The sequence below is a fragment of the Lagopus leucura genome, unplaced genomic scaffold (assembly GCF_019238085.1).
Source record: "Lagopus leucura isolate 7727_CA_CO unplaced genomic scaffold, USGS_WTPT01 Super-Scaffold_100026, whole genome shotgun sequence".
In the NCBI taxonomy this organism is placed as follows: domain Eukaryota; kingdom Metazoa; phylum Chordata; class Aves; order Galliformes; family Phasianidae; genus Lagopus; species Lagopus leucura.
In genome coordinates, this window is record NW_024962277.1 from 4,360,469 (window position 1) to 4,381,971 (window position 21,503).

At 36.6% G+C, this 21,503-nt stretch overlaps 1 protein-coding gene across 1 annotated transcript in view; it reads right to left on the bottom strand.

Moving 5' to 3' along the window:
• Positions 1-21,503, bottom strand: part of CACNA1D (calcium voltage-gated channel subunit alpha1 D) — a 164,536-nt gene that overhangs the window by 14,046 nt on the left and 128,987 nt on the right. Inside the window, exons 33-42 of the mRNA XM_042880189.1 lie at positions 13,579-13,617; positions 13,021-13,149; positions 12,231-12,296; positions 11,183-11,274; positions 9,521-9,680; positions 8,371-8,498; positions 8,148-8,244; positions 6,994-7,096; positions 5,826-5,927; positions 118-248 (exon numbers count right to left, since the gene is read on the bottom strand). Coding sequence (XP_042736123.1) covers positions 118-248; positions 5,826-5,927; positions 6,994-7,096; positions 8,148-8,244; positions 8,371-8,498; positions 9,521-9,680; positions 11,183-11,274; positions 12,231-12,296; positions 13,021-13,149; positions 13,579-13,617 — 1,047 coding nt within the window. The remainder of the gene's footprint in view (positions 1-117; positions 249-5,825; positions 5,928-6,993; positions 7,097-8,147; positions 8,245-8,370; positions 8,499-9,520; positions 9,681-11,182; positions 11,275-12,230; positions 12,297-13,020; positions 13,150-13,578; positions 13,618-21,503) is intronic.

Here is a 21,503-nt window from a genome sequence, read left to right on the forward strand (position 1 = left end):
ACGAACAAAGAGTCCCAGCTAAACAAAATCCTTGCAGCACTGCACAACCATCAACATTCATCTACCTGGTATGTCAAGCTCACAAAATGGTTAGTTAAAATGTAAAAACAAAATCACCTGCAGAGCAATCGTGGTATTCTTCGCAGGATATTTCCCCACCAGTCCTTGTTCTTTGCGTTTCTTGAATTTCCTAAAGTAGTCCTGTATCAGGAAGGTGGCATAGAACTTCCCCACGGTTACCTCATCATCTAAATGAACAGACCAGACAGATCTCTCCCAGGTCAGCACATTTGGCAATAGCCTGTACACTCATATCTGATTTGGGGGAAGAAATGTGATGGGTGCAATAGGCACTACACTTTCACCTTACAGTAATGGGACCTCTAGCTAGCTTAAAGCAATGTTTTAGCAAGCAAGTTATGCTCAGTCAGTTAAGTGGACTCATCCTTAATAAAGAAGAAAATACAACACTTTACCAAGTCTCACGTACCTGTGGGTTAGTTCATGTAAGTTTCTAACAAAACCATCAGCACGTTTGTATGTGCATAGCAACTGAAATATTGGCTTTCATTAGTTGAAATAAACGAATTAAAACAAGAGTTTCTGTGACTTACACAAGAGTTAGTCTATACAAAAAGTCCTGCTTACAATATCTCATTTTTTATTCCTGCTGCTACAAATTTTTTTGATCAGTGTATTAATATGCTATTTTTGTAATTACATGAGGACTTTGACAACCTTATAGGTTGCTTTGCTATGTACTTTCTTAACATCTTCCACTTTGAATTGGCTGTGTATCCCAGATAAACAAGCTGGGCTGTATCTTTTGCTCTCTCGCTGTCACCCAAGAAAGCTGACTCTAGACTGAAATCTCACTGTCTTTACAATTTAACACATTTTTTCTTGCTTAAGTGAAGATTTGGTCCCTTGCCACCTCCCAGTCAGGTGGTGATAAAAATGAATATGAAACACACATGGTGCTTCCCCATATTATTGTATTGTACCACCTCTGAAACGCTGATAGACAGGAAAATAATTCATGTCAATTAATTTCGTGCAGTTCAATAGATACACAGACAGTAGGTGCAGTAAAAAAAAAAACCAAACATTTTCTAGAGTCACTATTGTGAAAAGAATCCAAATTTCAAAGTTTTCAAAGTTCAACGGTACCTTACAATACCAAAATCTCCTAGTTTGTAGCATGTTCCATTCATTCAGCTGTGTGAGTTTGATCTCCTGACATGTAATATACTTGCCAGAAAACTAGGAATAGTTTTCTATTCAAAAACATTGCTTTTGTTCTCACACACTTCTTTCCCCCAGAGCTACATGGCATGAAGCTAGCTGTTTCTCTTACTGCTGTGTTGCCTACCCTCCATATTTTGGCAATATATCAAGACAGCTATTTGCAACTAGCAGGGTAGAGCTCTACAGAAAGGAAGCCCCTGGCAGGGCCCACATCCTGACAGTAAGTCCCTGTCACCCCAGTCACCACACAAGGGTGCTTACATACTTTGGGATCTGGGTTACACTGTCATGACTTGCTTGGTTGCACACAGGAAATCTAATGTGCTCATACATATTTTAACATATCTTTGTTAGAAGAAAAATCCTATTACTTTTTTTTTTTTTCAAGTTTTATCTCAATTGTTTTTTCTCTCTAATGAAGAATTAGTACAGACCTGAGAGGTATCTTCATTTGCTTTGTTTGTCTTTATTTCTTACCTATGAACACATCTTGTTAAGCAAGATTTTCTCCTCTCAAGTGATTTTTTTAAAGCGATTGACATTTACTGTAACATCATACATTAGTGTTTGAATAAAACATTCTTGTGTTTTAGCTTTATCAATAATCTGTCCCAATGTATCTCACTAATAATTATTAACAGTATTTTTACCTGTATTATCACAGTTTTCACTAATTTAAACATTATTAACTTTCTACTTTTTATGACCTGCTTTCAAGTCAATAAAAAGGATGGGCGAAATCCAATTTGTATGTAAAACTGTTAAAACTTATTTGTGTCTCTGTGACAAAGTGAATCCTCAGCATTCAAAACAAGCTCCCTCCAGAGTTCTCTGGATGTATTTCACTAGAATTTATGATGTAGGCTATATGCATGTGACAAAGCTTTAATTTGAGGAAAATTGCACCAGGGATGTATTCTCCCAACGTTTTATTTTTTAAAGGTATCAGAGCAAAACAAATTATAGTAATTGCCTTGAAATGTCTTGGGCTGGAAGACCAGCCTGTCACGGGAAATGTCTTTGCACATTAGTGTGTCTGTTCTGCCAAATACAGACATTCTTCAAGAGCTGCCTACAGTTCCCTTCCTTCCACCGGGAAGTAAGGACTCCAGAGCTCACAAGAAAAGCTCCCCAGTGTCTCAGTTCAGTTTCAACAGTAGAAAAGCTTTTTTACTGACTCCCCAAATCTAATTTTTAATCTTTTGTGTGAGCATTTGTTTTGATGCTCATCTGCGATGTCTGTTGGCGGCTTCTCTGGAGCCTAGTGGTCTTTTGTATTCAGAAGAGGTCTCTTATAAAGTATCTGATCTAAACTTGCCTTCCTTAGCTTAGCTGAATCCATTCATTTCTGCAATGCATCCTTGGTCAAATTCCCCAGATGAGCCTTTCCCCATCCTTTGTGTTATTTTGTTTCAACTATTTGAACAGAACTCTTTGAGGAAGTGATATAGCAAATGGCTCCTAGAAAGAACACGCACATAGAAGTGACAGACTCGATAAAACATACACTACCACAGGTTGCACTTAGAGCATGTCTCAAGACAGGCTATGATTACTGACTGTACCTGAGACAACCATACCTCCAAAGTCTCAGTATGCACAAATGAAGGGCCCTATTAATTGCTGTGGACACACACCAATTTTTTTAATAAACATATTAGTTGAATGCATTACCAGTTTCCTGAATCGTGCATGCCAAAGTCTGTATGTACAAACAAGATGCATGTGTACTTCACAGGCACAGTCAGTTGTATTGCAGACACGTGCACACAAGAACTGAAGCTTGGCCAAGGGGAGCCATCCTTGACACACAGAGCCAGATATGGACAGGGAGGGAGGCAGCTAAGCGTAACTGACCACAGTATCAACAGATCTATAGCTACAATTGGGGACAGCAAAAGGAATCATTTCAGTAGGAAGTTATTGCGGGCAAAAAGTATTAGGCAGGATTAAATGGGCTTGCAGGTGGAGACTGGGGAATTTAAAGAATAGAAAGCAGGTGAATCTTTAGCGGGTGGTACGTCTTTCTCTTACTCCGTAGTCTCCTAAATACATTTATACATTCAGGCTTTTGACTTTCATTCTATGTTCTTGCAAAGCAGCTTTAGTTTTCCTGACAATCTGTTGCTAACTCTTAACAGTTTAATTAAATTATATTAATGAGTTATTCAGCCAGTACCAGCACTTAGCTGGCTGCCCATTTCTGGCACATCTATTTATAATTAAGCAAAAAAAAAAAAAAACAACTCTTTGTGGGTTGCTTTCATTCTGCTCTGCAAATAATTGATCTGTTCTCTTTGTGTTCAGGAGGCATAATCACAGGCACATAAAGGATCTAGCACTCAGTAATACCAGCAAAAGTAGTATTTGAGAAAAATATCATGAACAGCCCAATACTTGTAAGTAGATGTGATTCTAGCACAGTGAATTTGGATGCTTTGTTGATTTATATTGGAAACCTGTCTCTTGGCAGACTGTTATTTATCAGCTGTCACTGGTGTTGCTGTCATATGCAATTTTTCTACCGAATATTAAGCTTTGATAAAAACATTTTTTTTCTGTATATGAGCTATTTTACACTCCTATGGCACATGAATGTAAAATAGCCGTATTCCTCTTTGTGTGTGTGTGTGTGTGTGTGTAGATAGGTTATGCTATTTTCAATTATTGTGTAAGTCTTAGTGCAGAGAAATGAAGTCAAAATGAAATTGAAAATTGGTGAATCTTAAGGACTTTGATGGTTGGATTAGATGTTCTTAGTGGTCTTTTCCAACCTTAATGATTCTACAACTTCCCAAAATGTCCTTGTTTATACTGTAGAAGCCATACAGGTTTTTATTATGCAGTCTGTGACCTAGATTTTCTCCTTCTACCTATGCTGAAGAGCTAAATTTGTGGAAGGAATATTAGCAACGGATTTTAGTATAGCTGAAAGTTAATATACAGCTTATATTCAGCAATGAGATGAAACTGAAGTTAACAGTGAGTTGCTGTGTGAGATTAGTTCTGGGAATGGGATCTTTAAAGATTCTTTATCAGATTGGTTTAGGCAGGCACAGCTCGCTATTCTGAAGCATGCATCTCTATTTCAATAAAAAATGTAGGGGAATAAAGTTGGCAAGAGGCAACACCAATTCCATGCCACCACCCTAAAACAGAATTGCTTCAGAATATTCGGAAAGACTCATAGTTGAAAGGAACAGAGGCTGCAGAAAAAGCTCAAGCACATAGTTACAACAATAACAAAGCAATTCATCTATGCCATGCAAGCAACTAGGTGTAAAGCCAAAAACAACAGAGTAGAACACAAAAAAATTGTTTTAAATGTGCAGTATCAGTTCCCCGTTGGATCGTCAAATTTGCTAGATCTTTGTCTTCATCCCCACTACCAGCTGGCAGCCACCACACCAGTAGCACGTGGCTCCCTGCAGCGACCAAGCTAATGCTGCTTCTGGGGGCATGCTGAACAGCGGGGCAGCCAGCATGCTCCTCCTCCCCTAGAGACTGAGAGTGTCACCTTCAGAAAGGGATCAGCCTCCACCACCATCGGGCCTGGATCTTGAGTCTGCTTCCAAACCTGAGTCTGATCAGTCTTGAAAGCTGCTGTAACACTATAAAAGTACAATAAACTACAAAAAATACCAGGTGATTACAGTGGATTGGTAAACTGGACGTCCAGACACATCTATCCTGCGTATGAATGGACAGTGCAACAGATCCTGCACCTTTAAAACTTGAAAAAGCAAGTATAATGTCACCTAAATCTATATTATAGCATATTGGTAAAAATGTATATACTGAAAAACTCTAAATATATATATTGCAATATATATATTTAAAACAAATATAACAAATATTTGATGTCATCTCACTGCACGTAGAAACAATATACGTGCCTCATACCTCTTGTAAACACATTGGTATGATCATTTAGATATTTTTTACGTGGGCCATATTCATACCTCAGTCATACTGGCCTAAATCTGAACCAGTTCCATTATGTGTTGGCTGTGGAACTGCTCTGGTTTAAGCTAATGTAACTGAGATAATTTAGCCTCGTGCTTTATCAGTTCAGCAGAAAAAATATTTTTAGTCTTGCAATTAAAATTTTTTTAGTTTCCTCCCAGAAGTATTCAACACATACAAGGACATCAGCTAAAATGCAGTGTACATTGTCAAGTTTAATTAGTAAAAAATACATATTATTTTGCTGAATGCATTGAAATAAAACTTACTTTAGGTTATTCCACTGAATAACTTGAAATTAAGACTAAATTTAGGTCTAATTAGGTTGGGTTTTTTGTTTTTTGGTTTTTTTTTTTTTTTTTTTGTCAAGCAAGAAAATAAACATTAAATACATTTTCCTCTTTCTTTTTGATCTAAGGAAGTTGTATTAATTTGTCCTACATTTTTTATCTAACGTAACAGGATATAGCAGTCTCTGTATTATTTTGCTATTATTGTTTGTTGTCCTTTAATGACATTATCAAGTTTTACTGATTTTATTTCTTTAATTCCTACCAATCTACAAAGGCCAAAAAGAAAAAAGAGCATATAGCAAAATTTATCACACTGACCGCCAGCCGGAGGGACAACTTGGTCGAGTAATTTCATGCTAGTTTTCTTCCATATTTTCTTTATAACTGCTCTAAGTTCTTCATTTGCTTGCTCTAGGTTACCTGTGGCAACAAAATAGAGACATAGAGGATGGCAATTATATTTAAATTAGCTGCAATTAATGATCCTTTGGATATTAATTAGCTGTATCTGTACAAAGACTGATAAAGACTGCGAGCAGCAGCCTAAGCTCCATGGAGTAGCAGATAAGAACACTACAATAATTAAAGAGAAGAAAAGGTGTAAGAGGATGAACTTCTAAGGGCTTTCAAGTTTGGAGTTCTTCAGGTCAACAGATCTACTCTGTAGATCTACTCTGGCTCTACTCTGTCACTCCTTAATACTTCTGCATAAATTGTGCAGCACATGACAACTCTGCAAGCCTCACCTTTCCTTATCCAAAGCTGAGCTTTTTTTCCCTTGGGGGGGGGGGGCGGGGGTCTATTCACAGTAATTTCTCAACTTTGCAGGCTTGCAGGTTCAGCTGAGCATCTTTTGCAGTGCTATTCTTAGCCACAGTGTTGCTTGAGGAGGCTTAATTTGTGTACTGTTGGCAATGGAACTCAAATTCTACTGAGAACAGCAGAAGACATGAAACAGGAAGAAATGAAAGTAAAATAATGACAAAATATATAAAATGAAAGGCAAAATTCCCTTGAACATAACACACTTTCAAGGCTTTTCCCTCTGATGCAAATTACAGAAACCCATTCAGCCCCATCATAACGAGTCTCCACCAACCTGGGGATGTCACCTTCAAGGCTGCAAAAGCCACAGTTGCACTAATGTGGGATCCAAGGTATTAAGTTAAAGAGCAGTGAGGAGGAAGCATCTTGGTTGAGTAGAAAGGGGAACTCATTCATTCTTAGCAGTACAACTCCTGTTACATAACTGCTACTTGTTTTTAAATGACCAAGTAAAAGCACGCCATAATTTCTAAGACTGCTTAGGCTTTGGCCTCCCTTTATTTTCTAACAAATCATTCTCAGCAAAACAGAATAAAAACCAAAGCAAACCCACTGAGACTTAAGGAGCCTTACTCATGTTCAACAAAAGTAATAATTTCTTGTTTTTCCTCATTGCACTTTCTGACAAGTGCAATAAGGGCTTGGCAGATAGGAACCTTACCTTCTGTTTTTATCTTTAGAGCAGTCCTAACCAAAGCAAACAAAGTAGCATTGAACATGACGGTTCCATCACTATTTAGTGGCATATTCATGGCTACTAACCTCTGTGAAGGAGAAGAAAACACTTTGTTTGAAAAAAAGAAAAAATACCTTCTGTAACTCTCACTTCTGAAAAGGTGACAGAATCAAATAATACCACTGAGAGACACAACATTATGGAACTCTTCAAAAAACACTGAGCCTTCTATCCCAGCTGTCTGTGATAAACACCACTATCACCTATTTCTGATACTAATGACTTGGATGCTTCTACCAAAGCTAGAACACCCAATAGTTTTCATGGGTTTTGGCATTTCTTTTGACCCTAGTGTTTCATATACCAGTTTGGCTATTCATAATACAAATACAGTAAATTCAAAGCACAGTGCTGTTGTGAGGATCCTTTAAGGTGCAATCTGATTCCTACTGAAACTGCTAAAACTAGAACACCCGTAGTTTTGAATTCCTTAAATAATATAATAAAGCAACTTCGAGTAGCTTTTCAACTTTTATATTAAAATGTAATTGTCATACAAATTACACATTGTGCCTAACAAATTTTACTTTATTTTAAATTTCTGTTAATTTTCAGTTTTCTCACTCATTTCTGCATATTATTTAGATATTATTCATTTCTGCAAGGCTTATCATCATGCCTTCTCTTCCCTTCAAGGTCAATTCTATGTTTCATGTGAAGCCAAATGTTCCATGAATGCACCTGGACAAATACTTTATGAAAACTAAATTGTGAACTAAAGTAAAGTACCATTTTCTGCCTCGGATCTAAAAGAAACCAGAAACGGGGTCACCGTCAATGTTGGGTTGAATTAGTTCATATATATCACAATAAAAGACTAATGACAAACATACAGACCAACTCCTTTTATTTTGGTGCTCTGTCAAGAATTTTATGTTGGCAATAAATTCAAATGATTACAATGAGAGAAATGACACTGGTATTGCTGGTTTAAGTCAAGCCTGCAGAAAACTGGGAAAACTAGAGTGGAGATCTTGTGAATAAACAGAATTACTGTACAGACACAAGTGTTTGGTAGAGTTGAACAAATGAATGTTTAAACAGTGAAAGAAACCTACAAAGAAAAAAGCAGAACCTACCTTGCAGGCCACTCGGTGAGGGCATAATTTGCCAAAACCAAGTGGTGGCTGAATGCGTCTCAGTAATGTAACCACATCAAGATGCTTTATCCTTCCCCTAGAACCAACACACATCAATTACCAAATATACATACGTTCTCAAAGTATATACTGTGCTCTGCTTTCAAGCAGTGCATTCTTATTTTTAACAGATAAGTTCTACCAGATAAATGGTTTAACTTACTTTGCTTCAGGATCATATTCTGACCATATCCTTTTGAACTCATCCAAATGATGAGGACCCAGAATGGACCAGTCACGTGTCAAATAGTCAAAGTTATCCATAATGACAGCCACAAATAAGTTTATTATCTAAAAAGCAATTAAGAATACATGTCTACATTTAATTTTTTGAAGCGCAAATATTTTCAATAAATAACTGTATAAGGTAGGAGGTGCAGAATTCAAGCACTTAAATAAATTCATCTTATAAATAATGATTTTTGGCAAATACTACAGAATATCACAGAAAATACTTGCTGAAAATTTAACTGCCCAATTGGAACTCTATCATGCAACCAGATGAGAAGAGTATGATTCTGCTGTGCAGTACTCAATCTTTGACATAGGCTGCTCAATGTTTTTGTTTCTCTTCCTTGACTGGCCAGACCAAAGAATACAACATTTGAGTGACACATTGCATATTTGTATTCATAAGATTCAGTGACACGCCAATGAGATTTCTGCATGTTTCATTAACATAAGAGATGACACTGAACAGTTATGTTTACAGTGGTTCAGGAGTCTGTTCAATCAATCTCCTTTTGCCAGGAGAACAGAACTGTGAACATAACAAATCAACCGGCCAAGGCACCTGCAATGGGGAAAAACGTATTTCAGAGACTACTGTAGAACAAATAATTAATTATGCCATTATTAGGATTAGGAAGAAAGTTTATAGTTTAAATCTTGTGCCACAGTTGGAACACACCTGTAGAGACACATACAAATTCTGTGAAGCTTAAATAATACTGATATAGCATTATTAAGTCAAATGAACTGCAGTTTCATTATTAATGACACTTAATGGCATTACCAAAAACAGACATGACATAATAGCTGGTGAAAAGATGATCACCTTAGCTTTCAAATGTGCAAGCAACCACTTCTGGCTTACAGGGAGGCCTGAGGTCACAAGGATATTTTGTATATGAGAATTTGCTGGTGTGCAGTATAGGATACAGGATCTAGGGGCATGTACGAAAAATAAATCCTTGCAAAAATATTTTAGATATGGGATTCTACATCGTTCTCTGACTGCACTGCTGTTTTACTTCAGAAGAAATTCAAGAAGTCAAAACTTATTTCTGATAATAATCACCAGCTGAACTCACCAAAAATGCACAAAGCATATAAAAACTGATAAAGTAAATGATGGCAAAATTGCTTCCACACGTGTATTCTTCCCCTGGATTATAATCAGATTCGGGATCACAACGTTTTCCAGGCAAACATGCCAGCATGATTTCCTGCCAAGCTTCTCCAGTTGCACACCTTTAATAAAATCACAAAGAGAAATGAAGTATTAATTGATCACATGAACTAAAGATGTATTAATTTGTTAAGTTCCAACAAAATGCCTGGAGATGTACATGTAGAAATGTGAAAACAGATCATAAATACCTCAGAGTAGGAACTAATTAAAAATTATAGGATGGATTTCAAAAATGAGAAGCTTAGACCTAACAGAGCACACTCATGCACCAGAAAGGCTTGCATGTGACAATTTTGCACCCCAAGCCGTGATTTACAAGTTAAATAGCTATTGCAGGGCAGCTGTTGTGCACGAAAGTATAAATCTGTCTATAAAGCATTGATCTTCATTGTGATATGCATATGGAGAACTCCTTCCTCTTATCCCACACATTAATTCAGTTTTGTCTGAGACCTACAGTGAGTGTGGAAGAAATGTCACATCATTTCGGTCGAGTCAGGTAACATGCAAAGCAGAAGGCCTGAATGAAACCAAGCAGTGACAGAGCTGTGTGGTGGAATACAGGTGCCCTCTTTCTCCTTTTCCCTGTTCTCCTGGCATCCACCTTATAAATTCAGAATGATCCACACAAACGGATCACAGAACTCTGTCCACTGGTCTATCTCCAGTACAGTCAGTTCTGCTTAGCACTATTAGCTGTACTACTTCTGTGCTCCACGTTATGACATGCTGATATATCTACTTATTAGGACATGGCTTTGATATCTCTGTTAGCTCTGATTTATGTCTGTTATCTCTTGATCTTCTTGTCAAACTTGTCTGCTGAAAAAGAGAACCTTCTTTTTAGAACAGGGTAGAAAATGCAGGAGCCAAGTAGAGATACAGACTCACAGGCACCAGAGTCACAAGATCAAGATCAACACCCCTAGAGGCATGCCTGATCCACATCATTTCCTCCACTTGCTCCAGGGCATTTTCAGAACTCCCAACACAGGTTTACTCTGTTCTTAACCTCTCTAGTGATGGAGATTCCATAATTCCCCAGGATCACCTATATCAAGAATTTAGCTACCTGTACCATCAGAACTTTTCACCTACTGCTTATCTGATGCCTCCTTCTGCAAATTACACCCACCACTCACCATCTCGTCATAAAATGTAAAGAACAGTTTATTTTTTCCATCTTTGCAACAGCTTTTCATTTTTTTCTTTTCAAACTGTCTAGCTTGATTGGCCTTCCTAAGAATAAAACAAGAGCAAAGTCATTTTTCCTTTTCCCAACACCTGCACAGTAGCATCAGGACTGACTCTATTCAGGCTGCACTGGAAGACAATTCCTCCATGAATGAGCTGTTTCACAAGAGCTGTAATGACTTCAGGCCTATAGCACCTGATTAGAATCCAGTGGATGCTCAGTATACAGTTGCAGACAGTATGGGCTGACAGAACTGTTTCTAACTTAGAAACACATTTAGAGCAAATCCACGGAACAAGTTCTATAGACATTTTTCCTGGACCACCAAAATGTGAATGCACCAAGTGAGAGTTCAGGTTTACTCACCTGAAGAGAAGCAGCACAGCTTGGGGGAAAGTTTGAAAATTGTTGTTTCTGTTTATTTGATTGTTGTCTCTCATGGCCACTTTTCCAAACACCTACAGAAAAACAAGATTTTACTTTCATCTTAATGGCCCATACTCTCAGAAACTGTGGTCCCTATAGTCTAGACCAGCTTCAGTACATATGTAAAACACACATGTACTTTCTCTAATGTCCTTATATTTTTCCTGATAATGTAGATGTAGTAAATAATCCATCCATACAAGATAATTCTTAATTTTAATTTGGCATCATTAAATCATTATCACATCAATATTTCCTTTTGTATTTTAGATGACTATGTATTTGCTTTGATTTGGCACCTATAGTCCTTTGATGGGATTGAAACCCCATTACAATAGGTACTGTGCAAACTTGTAGTAAGAAATGATTGCTGTCCTGAAAATCTCGAATCTAGGTGGACAGATGTAAAGATGGAAGTCAGAGAATGGAGTCTGAGCACCTTGTCCCAGCCAGAGGTGAAAATGTACTCCAAAATTAAACTGTAATTCCTTGGTCAAAAAAAGCACTCTTTCTCTCCAAAATAATTAATTGAAATCCTCTTGCAGTACAGTGGAAGTCGTTATTTAATTAGGAGAGATTAATGTTGCTGTGCTCTGCATACATGCAGGTCCCTTGGTTTGGGAACCTTACCACTTTGGGATCAAAAGAAAATCTTTTTTATTGTAATGCCTTACTCCAAAAGCAAATCTATACTAAAAAGCCATGTATTTTTTTCATGCATTTATGCATAGCAATAAGCTACACAGTAAATGAAAGAGGAAGGTCACCTCTCAGCAAAACAAGATACTATAAGCACACACCCAGCTCTCCTATCTTTTTTGGACTGTCGAAATCACAGTCAACAAAAGATGTCTACATTAATTTAAAAGCTCTGTCAAATAAACAGCACCACTGTCAAGAGAACATTTCAGAAAGCACCCCCTGATAAATAGGCCTCGGGGTAGCCAGCACTGTGCTTTTGTTGAGTGCTAAAAACACCTAAAATTACCTGCATTCCAATGACAGCATAGATGAAGAACAGCATAGCTATCAGAAGAGCAACATAAGGCAGAGCCTAGAAAAGGGACAGGTGAATTGTATTTTAATATCACACCATAATTTCCATTTCAATTCACAAAAATAATTTCTCTGTACACCACAGGCTCTTCCAAGGTTCTTCTTCCTAGGTACATGCTTGAAATGTTATCACCTCTTAATAATCTGTCATATGCACTGAATATGAGCTTTGTTGTATTTTAAATTCCTTCTGTCAGTAATCCAGGGGAAAAACCCAACTTTAGCAGTTTTAAATTTTATTTACATTACTGATTCTGCCAGCATCCCATTGAATTACATTAACTTCATGTTCATCACAGTTTTCAGGGGCAAGGTTTCAAATATCTATGTATGAAATCAGTTCTTTCTAAGAAAAGATTAAATTCCTCTTTTTTAGTCACCTAATAAAATGTGTGAAAGTGTAAGATCAGTGTGCATCAAATCAAATAATCCTTTAATTTCACAAAAAAATTCCTTTTTCAGGCATATCTAATGCTTTCTATGAAATACTACAGAAATCTCACTGTGGCAGCAAACCTTTATGACAGTGAATGATCCTTGGACTCACAGAAGGAAGCAGCAGGTGAAGTTTCTGGTAGCATTAATATGTAAACGTATTTCTTTGTGCAGTCATGGACAGAACGAATTTCAAAAGAAATGTTATTTGCACTCCTCGATGTATCGCATCATAAAAACTGGTATACAAAATGATTATAAAGCAAATGTAAATAAATTTTGCTAACCTGAAATGACTTAATAAATGTCCACAATAAAGTTCTGATTCCTTCTCCTCTGCTAAGCAGCTTCACCAACCTCATCACTCGGAAAAGACGGAAAAAAGTGATGGAGATTCTCGCGCTGTCTTCGGAGTTCTGAAGAGTATCATGAAGAAGTCAAACCAAATACAAACACAGACATGCAACACTTTCAGAAAAACAACATCAAATGCAGAGGTGGAAGAGGTAAGATTGGAAAATGTATCTTGAGGGCCTTTTCACCTTGATAAGAATGATATGAAAGGAAAAGTTACATGAAGTTACATGCTAAAAACACAGGACCTGTAGAAATGCTTCACACATCACATGCATTTCCAAGTTTTCTGGTTTGTTAATAGGGATCATATTGGGTTTGATTGTAGTAGACTTCAATAATACATTGACAATGAATGTAAACCAGTGCATACACCTTTGTAATAGGACAGTCATGAAAAATACAGAAAAAATTGGTGGAAAATAGAGACATGGTAAAAAGAATAAACTCAAGTAGAGGTAAAACCACTGGGGTCACTTTACTAATCTTACCCCAGACTCATCAGTTGTGACTGTTTCAGTTGGCTTTGGCTTTAAAAAATTAAGAACATTAAATATTAAAATCAAGTAAGAGATTAAAAAAGCAGCTTCACCATAAACAGGACATTTTTCATTTCTAAATGTAAATGAACATCTTTCAACTCTATATTCTTCCATAACAGAACAATAATGCCTTCAGTAAAACCTTCAGTTTAGCATTTTACATTGACTGGCTCATGCTAAATCTGCTACTTTAAGACATGTTTAAGAGAGTCAATATGAACTGAATACAAAATTAAAAGCTGTCCCCACGTAAGCCAAACAAATTAGCCCTCAGTTTCCGCAGGTTGTGTAAAAATGGAGCAGTAAGCCTTAAATACAACTCAAAACCAAAGCTTTGGGGTCAAATCAGCTTTTCAAGTTCTCTGCTGTGCTTTTTTTGAAAGTTAATTATTTCATCGCTGGAATCTAACCATATTCAATGAATTGGGTTTTATATCAAATCAGGAGTTCCTTCAAAGCAAAGTTCACCAATTAATGAGTTACAGACAGGAGAGAGGCACGTCAACATCTTGATCAGAGCCAAAACTTCTCTTTTTATAATGTTTCTGACAGTCTTTGGAGAAACTGCCTCAGTACCCTACATGGCCAGACAATGAAGTACAGCAGCTAGAAAAGCTTCATGGGCCAAGTGTCTACGCTTGTTTGTGCACTGACACTCATTGCAGCTTCTTTCAGACCGAATGGAAAAGTCTTCAAAACTTCACAGCACTAGAATGAATGGATTCCTGGAGGTTAGATCCAAGTGATGAGACTTTCTCTCTTGCCCCAAAAGTACATCTTTTCAAAGTGACATTTTTCAACAACTGAGGTTACATATAGTGGCAGTAACCACGATGCCTTCTCAGTGCTGCTTCCAACACACTGCACATGCATCGAGAACCCTCTCAATGCCACTGAGTTAAATCTCAAGCCTTGCTATTAGCTAGAGTGAGATCCAGGGGGAGAAAGGAAACAGAAAGGAGATGATTCTTCTGAAAATACAGGCAGTATACACACAAGTGGACGCCTCTTTGCCCAGAGAAACTGCAGATGCCCCATCCCTGGAGGCATTCAAGGCCACTCTGGGTTGGGCCCTGAGCAGCCTGATCCAGCCCTGAGCAGCAGGGACGTTGGATCTGGATGGGTTCACGGTCCCTTCCAACCCAAGTCATTCTGTGATAGTTTAAAAAAAAAGCCCTAAGAATTGGTAGTACTCTACTGAAGCCAAATCATTAGTGGTACATATTAAAAGACTAATTGCTGTATCTATTTTTTTTTTTTTTTTGGCCAAGCATACGATAAACATTTCAAAAGGCACTAATGAGTGAAAAACACCCATTTGTTCAACTATAGGCAATACATATTAAAACATGAACATTCTGCCAGAATTTCAGTATTTTCTGAAACAGTTTTAAAACTGTTTTAGGGATCAACACTAAAACAATGCATGAATGTTAACAAAAGCCCAAATCTCATTGTTACACTTCAGTAAGGAGAGAATTTGTAAAATCAGTGATCACCTCTAAGCTTTGTAAGCCTTTCTATAAGCAGCGACAAAATGCTAACAATGAAAGAGTTGCTGCATTAGAAATTCCCTGCATATTTCAGCAATTTTAAATAAAATCATCAAAATTGAAATTCATGAGTAATAATCACAAACATCACAAATGCCAAAACATCACAGAATGCTTAAACAATCTTACAAAGCTGTCTACCTATACCAATCACAAACCTGTACTAGGGTACACATTGCTACTGACTTCTGGTGCAGAAATAATTTATCATCTCAAACTTTTAAAGAAAAAGGGTTTCATTGTAACTTCTGCACCTGACATTTCATGCACCTGAGACCTGACATTTCATCTTAACCGCTGGTGGCTGACTCGTGCTGAGGTATACAGCCTTTATTGGCAATCAGATTAATTTGCATGCATTATTTTGTGTTATCAAAAATTAAATAAAGTGTTTCACAGAAAAAAAAGCAGATTAAATTATTGTACCTTCAGAAGCTTACACTAAAATAATGAAATAAAACGCTGGATTTTGCATTTGGGTGCATTTCCAACCAGCTTTTATATAAGAAGAATTGGGCTCCAAATAAATTAGGAGAAGTATTGCCATGTATAATGAGATATATAACAACATGATAAGAAGACATTAATCCTGCAGACTTTATGTAGTTTCTTAAAAAAAAAAAAAAAAAAAAAAAAAAAAAAACCACTGAAGATCATTGTTAAGATCTCTTGATTTTGTTTTGAAATAAATTCACAAAAGAAAGAATCTGTTTAAAAAAAAAAACTTTTTCTGTGTATTACTCATTTTATATGTACTTAATAACCAGTTTTTAAAATGCAGACAAAGATCGCATTACCAAAACTGTATGAAAACTGTGTTACCAAAGGTACTCAGGAACGACAAATTTAACAGTCCTTTATTTATTTTGTTGTTGTTGACAGAAGGGAATTGAATATACCTGTGTACATTTCTATTCCTATTCCTCTGCTTCTTTGGCCTATGCATTCCTGACAGCCTGAAGCAATGGCTGACCCGCTGCTGTTGGCCACTGGTCAGATGTCATACACAAGTGGTAAGAGCAGGCCAGGAAAAACCTTTTTCAACAAAAGGTAAATTGTGCAAAAATGCTGGAACAGGGATAGATGTAGGAAACCAAGAATAAAAACATACTCCTGGTCCCTGAGGAATTTCTTTTACTGGAGATGAGAACATTCAACTTCTGCCCATTACTGGCCAAGCGTCCTGGGTATTGACATTTTAAAGTGAGTGCATCTGATTTCTTATCCCCTCTGGGATTTCCCTCTGATATTACAGCAGCTTGGCTCATAATAAAAAGTTCAACTGATTAAATAAAGTGATAGAGCAGAAAGAAAACAGTATTTGTATTTATTTATAAAGGAAATGTTCATCTGAGAGTTAACATTTGGGTGTGTGTATTTGGCATCAATTACACTAAGATCTCGGAAACTAAAATTAACACAATTTGCAGTAATAGACACATTGACAACAAGGACTGTCTGCTTCCTACAGATGAGGAAAAGACAAACCTAAACACACAATCCTATTCACAATTTCAGTAATATTACTTGACACGTACACACACAAGTAGGTGGCACATTATTTTTATGTAGAAGTATTAGAACTGAACAGAGAGAACAGAGACTAGCATAATTATTGTCTATGCTGTCAGCCATGTGCCAGCTGCACCGAGACTACTTCAGCAAAGCACCTCATCTTTATGTGCTTTTACGTCGATTCTTAAATACTTCAAATAGGCCATTAATCAGTCACGTGTATGCATATATACACATACACACATATATCTTAGTTGGAGCTCAATTCAGCATTTTTCTCCTCCAGATAATGCTCACCCTCAAAAAAGACTGACCAGTGATAAACCAAAAGATGAAAATGTTTGCAGCCTGCTAACCTCACATTTACTGCTGCTTATTAAAAATCTGGCACATTTCCTAAAAAGTAACTCATCTTTCTACTCTTCATATTGCAACTATATTTCCATATAACCATCCTAGCCTTGGAAAAGCCTCAGTGTAAAATCTGCGACTGATGTGAAACTGATTGCGTCATGCATTGGAAGCAAACCGTAGTTCTGTGTTTAAGAAAAAAAAAATAAACAAGGTGCAAAACAGTGAATATTAGTACACAATTTTGATCAAATGCCTCTTGTTCCTTATTGTGCAAAAGTGTACTCGAGTATGCTAAACAAATTTACACATATTGATGATGCAATCATGATTGCAACTACTGCAGGAAACATCCAAATGACAAATATGTGTGTTGACATCAACATACACAGGAAAGCATTCAGGTTGCCAAAATATCTTTAGAAACATGTAAAATATGTGTGCACATGTGTATAAACAGGATCCATTCAGACAGTCATTACTGGGAATCAAATTTGCTATTAAGTAATTTTCTTCACAGCCTTAGTGCTTGGTAAATTCCCTGTTGAATCAAATGCTCATACACATCAGTAAAAATTTGGAATCAACGTGACTCGAAGTAGATTAAAAAGTATGCGTCATCCTTTGTTAAAGATACTAAATTCATAACTAACATCCATTGCTGACATAGGATATTATTCTCATGGCTGTCTAATAAATATCCCATGGCACAGTATTTAAATTATCAGTATTAATACATCTTTATGGAAGCAGCTTCGAAATTTACTTCTACTTCCAAATTAAATACTGTGTAGGTTACACATCACTTGATGCTAATTAAAGCAAACCCCTTAGGTTTAAAGAGATTTATTTACAAAAACCCAAAAAATATTTCCACTGTATTAAACAAATATAAATTACTTATTAATTAACAGCAAAGCACAAGATCTAAAGTATGATACTGATGGATAAAGTGGGATTCAAACTGAGCTGCAGTGCTTTTGTTCAAACTTGGATTCCAAAACGTCTTAGGGAAGTGGATATAAATTATGAAGGAGTAAGCACCAGCCATCTCAGCTCTACTAGCAGCCTAACAAAGTGACCCATCATCTGCAAGCCTTGCAACCACAATGCAAGTGCTATGCACTGCACAGTGCTAAAATGATGATAACAGGTTGGTTCCTTCCTGCCAAATGACAAAATATCCAATTCAAGTTTTGTGACAGACTTTTTGATCATATTGCTATTAACCACTGTTAGCTGTTAACTGTAGAGTAAGCACTGAATGAGTCTCACATGTTTACAAGGCTGAGCTCAAAACGAATAGATTTTCCTGAGGGGATCAGGAAGAAGATAGCAGTGCTCTCACGTTGAGCAAAGAACCTGAATTTTATTCATGCATAATATTATTCCCCAATTGGTTGCACAGATGAATGGTAAAGTGAACTCCCTGCTCCTTTCATGACATTTTGGCAGCACATGAATGGTAAAGGAAAAGAAAATTTTAAAAATGTGAATTAAAACCTCTGTATTTACTACTTTATTTCAATGTGATCATGCCTGTAAGTCATCCAGTACTGGTCATCCAAATGGTTTCTGAATTACCAAATATGAGCTGCAGATAATTTTATCACAATCTGGTCTGGTTGAAACACGACTGAATTTCAGTAAAGAACTTCATAATTAATTCCAAATTTACTTCCATTTCTCTCTCATGTTCTTGAGTATCTTCAACTCCAAGAGAGGACTGGCCACTTACTGTGTGTCACAACCACCACTTTTTCTTTTTTGTTTCTAATTTGAAGGGAACCATTTTTATGACCACACAAGATCACGTGTGTCACATGAAACTTTTAAAAACAATAGGTTACAAAAAAGCCAAAGTAATTACATAGGTTTTAGTAGTGTTTTTAAATTTTGTATTGCTATGCCATATATACACGTTTACTTAAATATACTTGCCTCTAAAAATTTCTAAAAATAAAATGAACATGAAAACCAATTAGGGTCAAAAAAGAACTGTTTAAACAAAGAGATATTAAATGACAGAGTCAAAAGAAAAATCATAGAAAATAAATGTAGCCAAAATATATGTTGCTCTGAGGTGGTTCCTTTTTGGAACTGGTCACTGATCCAGACCTTGAGGATGCTGAGTAATCCTGTAAATTGCTGAACATGTTAAATACACTGATTTTCATGGGCACTGAGAATATTCAAAGCTCAGTAATTTCCTGGTTAGTGTTTGAATGGGACTGGATCAGAAGAATCAGCCTCAAGGCATCATATACTTAAAAAAAAATAAAAAATAGGAACAACAAAACAAGGCGGAGACATTTAATTTCCAAAATTGAATACCAAAATCAAGGTAATATACAGAAGTTCTACCCACTGACTTGAAAACCTCAGGTTAGATATAAACATATTAAAAATTGCTGGCCTTTGGAATTAGTCTAAATGTACACAGCCAAAATATTGGAACAAGGTCAATTTGATTCCACCACATGACAAAATTATATATTCATCCCTAAAAGAATATTTAATCCATCTTGAGTCTTTCTATACTTTAGGTACTTTCAACTCCTCATTTACACTGATCAACTAAGAGGGTTGCACTCATCCAATTGCAACTGCAGTGCAATCTGTTTTTACATCAGTGCTAGCAGTCAGCACGAGCAGACCACTCACTCAAACAAGGCTGAGCTCCCTCAAAGTATTGTCTATACTTGGAATAGTCATAGGTGCCATTCCATCAGTACTTGCACTATCATTGAAAACAAAGTCCTGTGCACATCCTAGCAGAGCTGTGGATTTCCCAGGATCACTGTTAGTGGGTAGGATGGTTCATTTCCGAAGAAAATATTCAGAAAATCATTCTAAAATACTGAATTTGGATTATACAGATTTACCCAAAACTAATGAAGTAGGAAAAAATGAATAGAATAAAAACAATAAAGTCATAAAAACTTTCAAAATGTCCGCTGCACTCATGTTGAAAATGGGAAATCAAGCCCAGAAATATATCGAAATTGAAATACATTCATCAGTTGCACAAACAAAGCACAAAAAAGTGAAAGACCAGAAACAGACAACACTTAGTACACAAATAGCCTGCTGAGCAGTACTGGGAGACATGAAAGATGAGCCTTTTCTTTACTAAGCACAGCATGAAAAACTAAGAAATGCACTGCCAGTTCTTGCTGTAGTGTGTGCTGTAGCTGAAGATCAATACGCGATCTCCACTGAGAGCTCAGCAGTGATTAGTTATAAGCAATGCTGCCAAATTAACACTGTCCATGCAGTGTCAAACACAGGGCTAAACACAGGGGCATCACCTCTGATTGCAAAAGTACACACAAACTATTTTTCAGTGGCTGCACAGTTAAGTACATTTTGCAGCTGTTAGGGAAAGCTACTCTAAATTAATAGCATTTTTATGTCCCACATATTATATTTATGTCAGTAGTACTATGAATTGAGATAGCAGGCCATATGCAATTACTTCAGCTCAAAGTCTAAATTCAAACGTTTCTGGAAAAAATAAATCCAAGTCAGCTTTTAAAAATCTGAGCCATGAGCTGCAATTCTACTTAGAAATGTCTCTGGGACAACACCATTCTGTGCTATTGGACTCTCACTGACAGCACAGGTTCCTTCAGTCCACAGATACAAAAAAAAAAAATACACATGGCACATATTTCCTCTTTGAATACTTATCAGCTAAATTAAAACTTGTGTTTTATAGTTGTATAATGCTGTTGATTAATGTTAGAGTATTTTAAAAAATTTGTTCAGAATACTCAATACATAGGGCTTAATACCTACTGGACAATGGCCCCCACTGAGGCTGTGAGTATATCAAAATTTTTCTGCCCTTCTTCTCTACAATATTAGATAGAGATATTGCTAATTATGTTATATTGGAAATTATATTATGTGCAAGTTATTAGAGATATTCACTTAAGAGCATTAATAGAAACTTCAAAGTTTTTTGAAAGATTTTACATACTTCTTATTTAATTTAATGTCCCCACTGAAAAATAAAAAAATCTCTAGCATGTAGGTTACTAAACCTATGTTAAGAGGAAAGGAAACTTATGAGCCAGCTCATAAACTGAGGCTGATGTAGAGAAATACGCAATCTTTGATTAATATCAAGAAACTATTTAAATTTATGCCTTTCTCTGATCAATCTGTTCTTTGACACACGGGAATAAGTGAATGCTGCACCCTCATGGGCATTTGAGGATAATTTCATTCTGAGAATGAGGAGCAGAGAGGATCTGCAGCACATGGACTACATTAACTGCACCTGATGAGTGTGTGCTCAGTAAGTATTTTCAGCTGCTGAGTTGGATCCAAGTCTCACCATCTATGGTCTCCCTATGTGAGTTCATAACAAGTGCTAGAAAGAAGAGGCACTTTCCTCTGAAAACTCAACTACAGAAACGTGTAAATATGGAGACCATTGCTCCAGAA